The sequence below is a fragment of the Typopeltis vanoorti genome, chromosome 9 (genome assembly GCF_054136105.1).
Source record: "Typopeltis vanoorti isolate ZY-2024b chromosome 9, IOZ_Tvanoo_1.0, whole genome shotgun sequence".
Lineage (NCBI taxonomy): Eukaryota > Metazoa > Arthropoda > Arachnida > Uropygi > Thelyphonidae > Typopeltis > Typopeltis vanoorti.
In genome coordinates, this window is record NC_143557.1 from 84,830,744 (window position 1) to 84,845,501 (window position 14,758).

The 14,758-nt window shown below is 35.7% G+C and overlaps 1 protein-coding gene across 1 annotated transcript in view; it reads left to right on the forward strand.

Annotated features, from left to right (window-relative positions):
• The window catches only part of vir (VIR_N domain-containing protein), a 630,458-nt gene that overhangs the window by 389,981 nt on the left and 225,719 nt on the right, over positions 1–14,758 (forward strand). The window contains exon 24 of the mRNA XM_090397685.1: positions 4,800–4,872. Coding sequence (XP_090253811.1) covers positions 4,800–4,872 — 73 coding nt within the window. The remainder of the gene's footprint in view (positions 1–4,799; positions 4,873–14,758) is intronic.

Here is a 14,758-nt window from a genome sequence, read left to right on the forward strand (position 1 = left end):
TAGAAGGGGTGAGAATAGGATAAGTGGAAGAGAGGGAATGAGTGTCAGATATAGGAATGATAGAAGAGGTGAGAATAGGATAAGTGGAAGAGAGGGAATGAGTGTCAGATATAGGAATTATAGAAGAGGAAAGAATGGAAACAGCAAGAGAGAGGGAATGAGAGGAATGCAAGGGAGCACAAGGACTAGGGATAGAGTGATGTCAAGAAGGCAGGTAAGTAGGGGAGCACAGAGAGAAAGTGTTACAGGAGAGAAAGTGAGGGATGCATGTGAGCAATCGAGGAATAGGGATGTAATAGGTGTAATGAATGGGGACTCAATGATCCGTGGTGTTCAAAATAGGATGCATGATGAGTGTTTGCCAGGAGGAACAATAGAAAGTGTGGCTATGGCAATTAAGAAAGGTGAAAGGGTGGATGAGATGATTATGATTGTAGGAACAAATGACTTGAGTGGTAATGTAAGTAGGACAGCGAGAAAAATGAGATTCTTGCTTGAGGGTGTACAAAAGAAGACACAGAGAGGAAAGATTGTGTGTGTGTGTGTTGCCTAGGTATGATAGTGACGAACTGAGCAGAAGATCAGTGATATTGAATGGCAGAATAGCGAGAATGTGTCAGAAGAGAGGATTGGAATATGTGGATGCTTGAAGTGTGTTTGAGAACAGAGAGGGATTGTATGCAAGAGACCGCTTGCATTTGAATGAGGAAGGATGTAAGCATCTGGAGAGATTGCTGTTCTGAATGAGTCAGTGTGGATGGTAGCAGGGGTGGACTCTTGTGGGAATGGGTACTTGGGAGAAGGGGGATGACATTAGGTAACGCCGAGCCCAGTGGAGTCTAGAGGGGATAATGCTGGATGTAGAAACAATGCCATTTTTATGCTTTATACTAATGCCAGGAGTATTCGGAATAAGGGTGAGGAATTGGTGGCACTGATAGCATCAGCATTGCCAAAAATTATTGGGCTCACCAAGACATGGTCAGAAGAGGATATAATAACAGGAATAGAAGTTGCCGGGTACAGCATTTTTCGGCAGGATAGGAAAGGAAAGCGTGGTGGAGGAGTACTACTTATGACAAGTGACGACCTATGTCCTCTAAGAGTGGAGGCTTTGGAAGGCTGTGATATGGATTTTGAAAGCATATGGTGTGAGGTGGAGGTGGGCAAGACAGGATATTTAGTGGGGTGTTGTTACAGACCAAGGAGCACAGAGGGTGGGGACCAGGAGATGTTGAGACAGTTGAGCATGGCAAGTGCAAGAAGAATGATTGGCAAGTGCAAGAAAGAATCATTGTTATGGGAGATTTTAACTACAGCAGTATAAATTGGGGAGAGGACGATGCATGTAGCAATAAGGGAATGGAACTTCTAGAATTCTTGAGGGACAAATGTCTTAGGCAACATGTTCAAGAGTTTTGAATTTGGTTATAGCATCAGAAGAGTTGATAATAACTGAGATGACATCTCTCCCACCAGTTGGAGAGAGAGTGACCATATGGTTTTGACTTGGAAAATGAATAGACATGCAGGAGTATCAAAGAGACAGGAACATATGTGGAATTATAAAGCAGGTGATTATAATAGTATTAGACATCAACTTGGAAAAGTTTCATGGAGGGAGGAATTGGAAGGCTGGGATATCATTAATGCTTGGGGCATTGTGAAGGAATATTTGTTTGCAGCAATGGAAAGCTGCATTCCACAAATGAAGAAGAGGACACAATTTGAAGTAAACAATATTAAACAGGAACTGAGTGCGAAAAAGATGCTATGGAAGAGATATAAGGAGACAGGTGAAGAGAATATGCATGAAGAATATAAGACACAGGCCAGGAGAGTGACTAATATGGCAAGGAAGGCAAAACTGGAATATGAGAAAAGATTGGCCCTTAGATCCAAGGAAAATCCTAGGAAATTTTTTAGCTATGTGGCTAGTAGGAAGAGAAATGACTGTGGAAGAATGACATTGCGGGATAAAAATGGGAATAGAGTGACTGATGCAGAGGACATAGTGAAATTGTTCATTGAACACTTTATTGGAGTATTTCATCCTGGAGGAGTCAATTTGAATACTAGAGGGATAGGGCAGGTTCAAGGTTTAGAGATGCAGGAAGAGAGTGTGTTCCAAATCCTGAGTACTCTGGATGTCAGTAAAGCTGTGGGACTGGATGGTATTTCACCACGAGTTTTGAGAGAATGTGCTAGGGAACTGACAGTGCCATTGACCTGGCTTTTCAATGAAAGTCTGGCTGTGGAAAGGTGCTCATGTAATGGAAGGAAGGTAAGATAGCGCCATTGCATAAGGGCGGTAGCAGATTTAAAGTGTCTAATTATAGGTCAGTTTGTGTGTCATTAGTAGTTAGTAAGATCTTGGAGAAAGTAGTGAGGGACTGTGGGCAGATGAGGGTAATGTTATCTGTGAGAGACAACATGGATTTGTGAAGGGGGTGCTCTTGTTTTAGCAATATGCTAGCCTTTTATAATAAAGTTACAAGAGCATTAGATGAGGGAAAGGCATATACTGCCATTTTCTTAGACTTAGCAAAGGCATTTGACAGGGTGCCACATGATAAGCTGATACTCGCATGGGTCTGGATTCAGGATTGGCTCTCCATTAGGTATCAGAGAGTTGTGTATGGTGGAGCAATATCAAATAGGCAGAAGGTTACATGTGGGGTTCCACAGGGCTCAGTACTGGGACCTATATTATTTAACCTTTATATCATTGGCATTGTCTGTGGATTGCAAGGGGATATTCAATTGTTTGCGGATGATGCGAAGCTGGGAAGGGTTATTAGTAATAGTGCAGATGTGATAGCCCTGCAAGAGGAATTGAATAAGCTAGATAGATGGGCAAATGAATGGGGAGTGTCAGTTTAATGCAGCAAAATGTAAGGTCTTGAGGTTTGGGACACATCGATGGGAAACTGCATACCCTATGGGAAGAGCTAAACTGGAGGAAGTAGGGGAGACAAGAAATCTGGGGTTGATGATTGATAGAAACCTGAAATTTAGGAGACATATTGCAAAGGTAGTGAAGGTAACACAGAGGATTGCTGTAATAATGAGAAGGACACTGACCTGCAGAGATAAAGGTGTTATCATTCTGTTATATAAGACTCTGATCAGACCACACTTGGACTATTGTTCTCAGATCTAGTCCCCAGGATTTGAAGGGGATAAATTAACTGTGGAAAGTTAATTTATCCCCTACAGAGGTGGATAACAAAGATGGTTTCAGGACTGTGCAATGTTAGTTATGAGGATCGGCTGAGTGTGTGTGGACTGCAGAGTTTGGTGGATAGAAGGAGGAGAGGTGATATGATTGAGACTTTTAAACTGTTGAGAGGTGGTTACAGGGTTGACACTGGGGAGTTCTTTCTTTTGGTTGAACAGCGGGAAGGAGTCATGACAAGGGACCATCCCTGGAAGTTACGAAAGGAATCTGTGAGAAAGAGGGTGAGGAGTGGTTACTTTGAGAGCGAGAACAGTCAATGCATGTAAGAAGTGGTTTGATAGACTTTGTGTTTCCTAGGAGGAACCTCCCTCGATGAGTCTTGATAGACTTGTGTTTCTTAGAAAGGACCTCCCATGATGAGTCTTTTGACTCTATGGAGGCCTGAATAATAATAATTTCATCTGCTGCTATCAGCAGTACCCTTCTCCCCATCCTGTCTTGTTTATCCTCCCTGAAAATGCTAACTCCTTCAGATTCTATCCTTGTAACTGCATCATCTGCTGCCAGATCTGACTTATGCCTGTGACTTTTGGTGAGGTCGCAATAACCAATGTTCTGCCTGTAATGCCCCATCTGAAATGCATAACTTTACACTTAATAACATTGAACTGACATTCATTCATCAGTTGACCAGATAACCAATCTGTTCAAATCAGTCAGCATGGATTCTGTGTTGGCTACATTCCTTATCATTATCTAGAATTTGACATCATCAGCAAATTACAGTGTTGCATCCAAGACCCTCTTCAATATCATTATACATGTTAAACAATAACAGCCAAGTACAGCCAAGAACTCTGTAGTGCATATTGCTGTACATTATGGGAAGAGCCACTATCCAGATCAGTTTTTGACCTTTATTGAGGTTTCATTGGTGCTAGAGATCAAATATTGTGACTTTATTTTATGGCTAATTTTAACTTAGTGAAGTAACGTTTTTTTTTATTGCAAAATCTCTAGCAAACATGATTTATTGAAAGTAACATATGGAGATGATGCTATGATATGTACATAAGTCTTTCAGAATAGTTCCATCAGTTTTAAGAGGAAAAAACTAATTTGAAATGGATCTATTGTTTACAATGATGAATCTTAGAAAAAGAGTATGACTTGGTTTCATTTGATATTTGCAAAGATCAGAATGTTCAGAGGTTCATATAGCTCAGTTTTAACCCTAAGATCCTAACATGAACATTTTAGTAGTTCATTTCTCATATGATAAATATGGTAAATAGAGAACCAAATTTTTTGAGCTCATGTTTTTAAAGTGACAGCAAGGATATGCAAAGTGTGTGTTTGCTGCATTAGGTGACTGAACACTTCTGTCTGGATACTTTCTAAACCTCCTACACTATCTGATATCTATGATCACATATAGATCACATATAGAATTCATATATGTTATTAAAACTGTTAATAACAAATATAGTAAAGTAACATATGCAACTTATTTATTATAGTGATATTTTTATTTTCCTAGATGTCTTTGATTGTATTAGTAATTCATGTAATGAAAATAATTAGAGCAATTTTAAATTATCTTTTTAAAATATAATAGGTACAAGCAGAAATAGTAGACACTTTACTTGCTTTCACCCAGCCTTGTTTAGGATGTGCAGAATCTGAAGAAGGTAATTGTGTTTATTAATTTGTGATAATAATAACATACCTTTGACAAAAAAAAATAGAATTGTTTATCTGTAAACAGCACCCACTTTTAAATGGTATGCACTTTAATTTGCATGTATTTATTAACAAGTTACAATATTAATAACTGTGGCAATTAATAAATATTTCATTAGTCATTAACAGAGGATTATTACATTTGGGTACTTGTATGTAATCATCTTGTCTTAAAAATTAATCATTATCTCTATGCTTATCAGTGATGACATCATTGATTTTGTAATTTGATTATTTTGCTTTGTAGGGCACAAACATTGGACACAGACCAGTGGTGAAATGTTTGGGATTTGAGAAGCATTCAGGAAAGATTTGGCGTGACAATTATGTAACATGATATGTGTGCTTGCACCTATCTAATCATGTATACTAGGAATAATTTTGAATTTCAAATGGGTTCAGAACATCTTCTAACAAATATGATCTCCAGAACTTAATTCTGTGGAGCTTGTATAAGTTGCAAAGGACTGTTCTATTGGATAGCTAAAATATTTTTTTCTAGCTAAATCTTTTGCTTTTTTATGCTTAAACATCAGCAAGTAGTTATCAAATTATAGCATGAATTTGTTTCTGTGAAATAAATATAGAATACAAATGTTATTTTCATGCAGGAATTGTATAGTAATCTGTTTCTCTCTCAAACTTCAGAAGGGGAAAAAAAAACTATTTAGTATAGTGTAACGCACCTTTGTAGTAATTTTAAGTGGGAGTTAAATTTTATTGCTCAATGTGAGACCACTTATTAGAGGCCTGAAGTGGCTTGAAAAAGTCACACATGTTTGATCTTAGAGCAGTGTTTCCAAGTGATGTAAAAAATAAGATTACAAAGGAATTATATGAAATTAATAAAAAATAAAAAGAAAAAATCCTTAGCCCAGATGTACTGTAGATTTACAGAAAACCTTCATGGGTGGGAGCCACAATAAAAAAAAAGTACAATAACTTCATGTATATGTGATAACTTAACTTTTTTTGGCTGTTCAAGTATTAGAAATGTGAAGAATGTCTTTTTCTCCATCATCAAATTCCTGTATACCCTCATTGGAATCTACAAGATATTTTGAAAAGGTTACATTATTATATGGAATGATATTACCTTATATGTAATATAATGATAACAATGTCAGGCTCTTTTCTGATATTTGTTCAATTGTCCTCATCATTGGTCTCTAGTTTTTGATAAAGTGTGTTATTTCTAACTCGACTCTCATATCTGTATTTTAAAATTGGTCTGAAACAGTAAATTACTGTATACAGTAATTTACTGTTTTGACTAATTTATATCTTATTCTATATAAATGTATTCAGCTGACTTCCTACCATACTAGTTTTACTAATTCTCTTGTCTATTTCCATATTTAATTTGCTATATGCACTAAAATTTGTGCCTAAATAGCTGAAATGTTTTACTTGTTCTATAGGTTCTCCATTCAGGATACAGTTGATGTTTTCAATGTTCCTGTCTATTTTCATTTTTTTTTTATTGCTGATTTTCATACCAAATTTATTACAGTAGTTATTCAATTTAGTTAGGGAATTTTGCACACTTATACTGAATTTATTTAGAAGTATAACATCATCTGCATAAAGAGCTAAGATTAACATCTTCAATTTTGATATAGGGTTTAATACCACTTTCCTTAATGTGATCCATATAGATGATGAATAACAGTGAAGATAATGTACACCCTTGTCTCACACCTGATTCGACATCAAACCATATTCTTGCACTTGCTTCAATTCTAAGTGCTGTCTTACAACTAAATATTAGACTAAATATTGCTTGATAGAATGTCTCATTTCTATCATATAACTGTAGCATTTATTACAGCTTTCCTCTTGTCATATGCTCTTTTCAAATCTATAAAACTTAGATACATATTCTTGTTCTTTTCCAATGATTTCTGAACTATTTGAGTGAAAATCCTACCTGACTGCCTCTATTTGGCCTGAAGATAACATGTTTTTCAAGTGCTCCTTTTTGAAGACTTCTTGCATATACTTGCCAGGAACATTCAGTAGAGAATTTGCTCTGTAATTTTTACATTTAGTTTTATTTCTCTTTTTATGGATGGGTACTGTGAGCTTTACTCCAATTTGAAATTCAACACTTTGATCAGACCTTCTGAATTCTGAATGTAGCTACTTAAATGGAAAATAGAAACAAAAATAGGCTAAATAGCCATAAAAATAATAGCTATTTAAAGTTTTTATATTTCCATATTTGAGTATTTCTGGTGAAATATCTACTCCAGCTGCATCATCTTCACATTTTAGGTTATTGATGCCTTTTTTTCCTCTCAAGTATTGATATGTACTTCGGATTGCATTCTACTTGAATGTTTTCTACTACTGTGCTGTCACTGCTTGCTTTATTTAACAATCTTATTTAGCAGTCTTAAATAGTAATTACTATTTAATTTAGTAAGTATGGGGTGCTTAAGGGTCAAAGCTGTATAACTGAGAGGAGACCTCCACATAGCCTTTAAAGGAATGTGGAGAACCGACCAGAGCTTCTGACCTAATGTCCAATCCTCACCTTCTCGTGGTGCACCCTGTTGGGTATCTACTTTGATACTGAACGAATGAGGATGGGCTGGCAATTTGGGATTTAGCTTACCAAATTGTATTCTTATTGGTTAAATCAAAATAAAAAAATGATGGTACAACATGACAAAATTTCATGCCAGCTGGGGCGTTGCCCGGTTAAACAAGACTCCCGTTGTTTTCGCCAAGGAACCAGGGTGAACAGCGAAAAGTCAGCTACTGGAACAAATCTGAAAACAAACCCCAACTCAACATCACCAGAGTTAAAGATCAGTACTATCAACGTAAGAAGCCTGAATGGCAAAGAAATGGAGCTAGCTGAGGAATTAGATAAGTACCAGATTGACATAATAGGGGTGACTGAAACAAAAAAGACCAAAAACTGATGAGATCTTTCTGAGCGATAAATACAAAATGTTATATTCAGGCAATGACAATCAAGGAAAAGAAGGAGTAGCCATAATATTCAACACAAAATACGAGGCTAATCTTCTTGAATGGCAGTCAGTCTCAAGTAGAGTAATGTGGGCAAATATTAGAATGGGGAACTGGACAATGAGACTTATTTGTCCTTCTACCTTAGTAGAACCTTCCCACAGAAGGTTCTACTAAGGTAGAAGTGGAGGAATTTTTTGACGCTTCAGAAAAAGCAACTGACACAATGAAAAAGGAAAAGTTGGTACTTGTTGGGGATCTAAATAGCAGAGTAGGAAATGATTGTGAGACATACAAAAATATTTTGGGAAAATTTGGAGAAAAGAGCAAAGCTAATAATAATGGCAAATATCTGTTGGATTTCTGCTCAAGACATGGACTGGTTATTACTAACACCGTGTTCCAACATAAAAATGTGCACAAATTCACATGGAGAGAAGAGGCAAGGAATAAGAAAAGTCATTGACTATGTTATTGTTGATAGTGATGTTTTCTTCCTGGTGCAGGACACCAGAGTGTACAGAGGATTTGAAATTGGAAGTGATCACTATTTAGTTTTGAGCAGGATAAAATTGAATTTCATATTGAAAAGAATAACATGTAAGAAAGTTTTAAAGCGAATAAAAGTTGAGCAGCTCTCAGATGTGAACAATAGACTAAAATACAGAAAGATTATCGAAAAGAAAATGAAAGAGTTTGAGAACAGGAATCAAACCTTGGAGATTCAGTGGCAAACTCTGAAGAAAAGATTGATTGATTCTGCCAAACAGGCATGTAGTGAGGTTGTGTGCAAGGATAAAAAAATCAGAACTCCCTGGTGGACACAGGAAGTTAAAGAGGCAGTGAAGGAAAAGAAGAAAGCATATCAAAAGTTCCTGGCAAATAAGTCAGCTTTTACTTTTACAGAATACAGAGACAAAAGTAAGAAAGCTAAACAGTGTGTAAAACTAGCTAAACAAAAGTCATGGGAGGACTTTGGCAAGAATATAGAAAATAAATATCAAGAAGGTCGCAAAATATTCTGGAGGTTGTTGAAAAAACTTAGGAATGGAGGAAAGAGTGCTGAAAAAGGAGTTAGAGATGATAAAGGTGACATGAAAATGAGAGAAAAAGATATTCTTGAAATATGGAGTAATTACTTTGAAAAACTGCTAAATGAAACAAGCAGTGACAGGCATGCAGTCAGGAATACATATCCATACTTGAAGTAGAAAAAGCCATCAAAGGCTTGAAATGTGGAAAGGCAGCAGGAGTAGATGATATTCGACCAGAAATGCCGAAGTATGGTGGTATAAAAGTCTTACAGTGGCTGCACTGCATAGTTCAGAAAGCCTGGACAGAGGGACGAATTCCCAATGATTGGAGTAGAGCTCTCATAGTACCCATATATAAAAAGGGAAATAAAACTGAATGTGAGAATTACAGAGGTATTTCCCTACTGAGTGTTCCTGGCAAGATCTATGCAAGTATACTTGAGAAACGGTTGAGAAGAATTGTGGAAGAAAAGCTTGGTGAAGAACAAGCTGGATTCAGGCCAAACAGAGGCTGTCAGGATCAGATCTTCACTTTACGACAAATAGTTGAGAGAGCATGGGAATATAACAAAGATCTGTATTTAAGCTTTGTCGATTTGGAAAAGGCCTATAACAAGGTGCCAAGAGAGAGAAGCTATTCAATACGCTGCAGTTATATGGTGTCAATGGGGCATTATATCAAGCAATACTTAGTCTTTATTTGAGTTGTAAGTCAGCAGTTAGAATTGAAGGAAGTACAGGAAGATGGTTTAATGTTAAATCTGGTGTGAGACAAGGATGTACATTATCCCCCTCTGTTATTCATTATCTATATGGATCACATTATGAAGGAAAGTGGTATTAAACATGATATCAAAATTGGAGATGTTAATGTCAGCTCTTTGCTTTATGCGGATGATGTTATACTTCTAAATAAATCCGCTACAAGTCTGGAAGATTCTCTGACTAAATTGAATAGCTGTTGTAATAGATATGGTATGAAGGTCAGCAAAAAGACAAAGACAATGAAAATAGGCAGAAACATTGAAAATATCAACTGCACTGTGAATGGAGAACTTATAGAGCAGGTAAAACATTTCAGCTACTTAGGCACGATTTTTAGTGAAAATGGTAAATTAAATATAGAAATAGACAACAGAATCAGCAAAGCTGGTATGGTGGGAAGTCAATTGAATAAATTCATATGGAATAAGAGAGAAATTAGTCGGAACACTAAATTAGCTGTATACAAGACAGTGTTCAAACCAGTTTTAACTTATGGATCTGAGAGTTGGGTCAGAAGTAAAACACTTGACCAAAGACTAGAGACTGCAGATATGAGAGTCCTGAGAAAGATTAGAGGCGTGAACAGACGGCATCAATGGCAATATCATATTAAAAATGAGGATATTAGGAAAGAACTTGACATTGTCAGCATCCAGGAATTCATTAGCAGAGCTAATCTCAGGTGGTATGGTCACTTAAATAGAATGGGAGAGGAAAGATTAGCAAAACAAGTGTTCTCTGCCAGGTTGGCAGGAAAACGACCCAGAGGAAGACCAAGATATAGGTGGATTGATACGGTACAAAGTGCCTTAGATGATAGAAATATGAGATCTGATAATGTTGGAGTCTTGACAAGTAACAGACTGATTTGGAGGAAAATTGTAGATAGGAAGTTAATAATGATGTAATTTTTTCATGTAGTACTGTCATATCCTGTACACCCCTTGAGGGTACATGGCAGGAATTTGATGATGATGAAATAGTAATTACTTCAGTCATCTAGAATATATTAATCTTCGGTTTTCATGTCATCTTTTATTGCTTTTACCTCTTTCCACCATTTCTAAGCTTCATCAATAGTTGCCAGAATATTTTGCTGCTTTCCTGATATTTATTTTCAATGTTCTTACTAAAGTCTTCCTATGACGTTTGTTTTTACAGTACTATTTTTACACAGTGTTTTGCTTTGTTGCAGTTTTCTCTGTATTCTCCCAGAGCAGGGACTGACTCACTTGCTAGTAACTTTCGATATGCTTTCTTCTTTTCCTTGACTGCATCTTTAACTTCCTGAGTTCTGAATCCACCATGGAGTTCTGATTTTTCTATTCTATTCTTGCAGTCAATCTCCTCACCAACTCTCTGGCTGAATCAGATAGTATTTTCTTCTGGTTCTATCAATGATCTTCTTGTTTTCAAACTGTTTCACTTTTTTGTGGAATAATATTTGTCTATATGAGTCTTCAGATTTCCTCTAAAAGTTGCTAGAACTTTGATTTGTTTTAAAAATTTCTTACCCAGTTTTATTTTTCAATATGATAATCAATTTTATTCTGCTCCAAACTAAGTGGCAGTCACTTCCTGTTTGAAATCCTCTGCATGTCCTGAACCAGTAAGATATATGTTATCATCAATAACATGTCATTGAGACTTTCTTATTTCTTGCATCTTCTATGTGAATTTGTGCACATCTTCATGTTGAAACATGGTACTTATAATGATTAATCCGTCTCCCTCAATGAGTCCCTGCCTCCATGGAGGTGCAGCAGGTTATTAATATTATTATTAGCTTTGCTCTTTTCTCCCAGTTTTCCCAAACCATTTCTGCATATCTGGTAATCATTTCCTTCTCTTCTTTTAGATCTTCAAAAAGGACTATTTTTTCTTTTTTCTATGTACCAGCTGTTTTTTAGTAGAGCTTTCTGTGGGAACATGATCACAAATACATCTCTTAATGTCCAACTTCCCACTCTGATATTGCTCACATCACTCTACTTGATATAGCCTGTCATTCAGAACAGATTATTCTATAGCTGTTTCTTTTTTTCCCTGATCGTTATTTTGCTTGAATATAACATTTTGTGTTTGTTGCTTGGAAGAGTCTCACCTGGTTTTGTATGATTTGTGTCAGTAACAGCTATTATGTTGATCCATGTTTTCCTTCTGTTGGTTTCATTTCTTTTCTATTGATGTACTTATGTTGATGGTGCCAATCTTGAACTTTGCTGATATTGAGTTGGACTTCCAGTAACTGACTTTTCATCGTTCTGCTTGGTTTCCCATGAAAACGGCAGGAGCTTGTTTAACCAGACAACATCCCAGCTAGCATACAATCCTGTCATGTTGTACTATTATATTATGTTGCTTTAAGCCAATAAGAATACAGTTTGTTTGGCTAAATTCCAAATTGCCAATCCATCCTTATTCATTCTATATTCAGTGCACCACGACAAGGTTTGATGATTGGACATTAGGTCAGAAACTCTGGTTATTTCTCCAAATTCCTTAAATGACTAAGTGGATGTGTCTCAATTATTGAGTTTTAACTTTTAAGCTAGGCTGTCTGTCCATTCTTTTTTGAATGCCACTGTCCATTTTTCACAAAAATAGTCCCAGCATCTGCAGAATGCTTTTGGGATGTCAATTTGTCTCATTTTTTTAGATCTGATTTAAAAGGTATAGTGTTTTCATGTAATATTCATAAAAGAAACAACTGTTGGAGAAATTAAGAGGGTTGTTATATTCTGAGATGGAAAGATTAATAGACTATTTTTAAAGTACTTAAATCTTATTTTTATTCCATCGACAAATAACCAATTTCGTTAATGTAAACTCTTTTCATCTATAATTCAGTGAACTGAAAGACTAGGTCCATCATTGCTAGATATTAAAACTAAGATTGAAATCTTTAGTGACAAATTTAAAATTTAACAGAATGAAGACTATTTACCAGCTGCTGTTGGAAAATTATTGCATAATTTGATTACTGATGATTTTGTAACACCTTCACAATTTAAGTTTTACATAGATGAATTCTGTAACACAATAATAGAATACATACAAGAAGAATAGGCTTATTCTTTCAAACAATTCTCTCTCCTGGATGGTGCTGAATAAAACTGTAGAATTGGAAAAAATGTTATCACTAACTTGACAGTGACAAATTCATGTCCATATTAGCATAAGTCATAAATCAGGATAATTTATTTACTAGATTCTACTATTTGAAAAGTTGTACTACTACTGTATTTTGGAATGCTGTTTGGATTTTTGTAAGTGAAAGAAATTTTTTAACAGCTTCCATAATGAAAACATTCTTTTTGAGAATATAAAAACTTATTACCTTTTTTTTGACACTGTCTGATCCATTGCTCAGAAAAATCAATTGCATATTGATGCAGTAAAATCAATGATAATTATAAAAACCCATTTCAGTGGAATGAAGTGCAGTGATTTACATGCATTTGTGCATAAAAGGGAAAAAAGTTTTAAAAATACAATCCTTTGAAAAGTGTATAAGAGACAAGAACACACCAGATACATTAGCCACTACAAAAAAATTCCAAGGAACAGAAACTGCTGGGACTTCAGATGCAACAAGCAGTAAAATTTAAAATAATTGTATGCACTTTTACTGGAAATTTCACTTTATCATTATTTTAAAAAGTCAGTTTAATTTTTTTTTTCCTTTGGAAACCAAGAATGAATCTCACTAAGAAGGGGGAGGGGGTGAGGACTAGATTTTTCTCTTCTCATAGGATAGTGCATGGTTGGAATGCATTGCCATTGGATGCTGTGTGTGCAAGTAGTGTTTAATGAATTCAAGAAAAAGTATGATAGCTGGTGCATGTAGTATGTTGCTTCTCTCGATGAATCCCTTACTCTCTGGAGGTCTCTATTAATAATAATAATAATAATATACTATTTACCAATTTAATCGTTAATTACTTATTATAAGAAGTCATTAATGCAATTAATTACTTAATAAGGCACTACAAACACACAACTACTTTATATTAAAATATTGTAACAGGTGAAAACACGTTCGCTGCCAACTACGAGTATACTTGTAGTTGGTAAACCAGCCACACAAGTCAGCTACGAGTATACTCGTATGACGCTTACCGCCGGCAACGAGATTACTATACTGACCTTCAAGAAGTGAAAATGCTTTGCTTGTGGAGCTAGCATCAAAACTGTGTATTCTCATAGATGGTATATGCTCTGCACAAGCCAACTACGAGTATACTCGTATGACGCTTACCGCCGGCAACGAGATTACCATACTGACCTTGAAGAAGTGAAATTGCTCGGCATATGGGAACAGACTATGCCGAAGTAGCGTGGCAGCAAATTTTTTAAATTCGTAATTTTTTATAACAATTTTTATATTCAAAATGGTGAATTTTAGTCATTGAAAATAGTTTTAAATTTTTTTGAGGAAATTTTGGATCCTCCCCACCCCAACAGCAAATGTCACATTTTTAAATTATGGGCACCCTACCTTAATTAAACCCCGGGTAACTTTGTTTCAATAGTAAACTAGTGTTTGTGTGTGTGTGTGTTTGTGTGTTAACATGGATGAAATTATTTCGTTGTGTAGTCAGTCAGTCATTTTTTTATTTCAATTTTTGTCAGAATTGAAAATCACTTTTAAAAAAAAACTATTTCAATCCCCTCCCCCTCTCACATGCAGGCTTTCATGCGATAGAAATGAAATTCAGATTTTAGGCTCAATAACTGAGGTATATAATTTAATTAGAAATGACAGAAAATTGAACCATGATTCAATAAACCAAAAAATTATCACAAAGCAAGTATCTAACTCTTCATTATTTTCAGCCAACTTGGACTGTAATTTTTGACCTGATGTTTTGATTCACTTGTAAGACACTGCATGTTTAGTAATTCTTTTTTATAAACTTAAAATGAATTTTTAGTATCCAGTGTGTTATGATGGAGTTATCAGTTAAGACAAATAAAATGTAATGAACAAGCCTTCAGTAGTAGAAGTTGTGGCAGGAATGTTTGAAATTAGTACAAGTGAGAGAAGCCA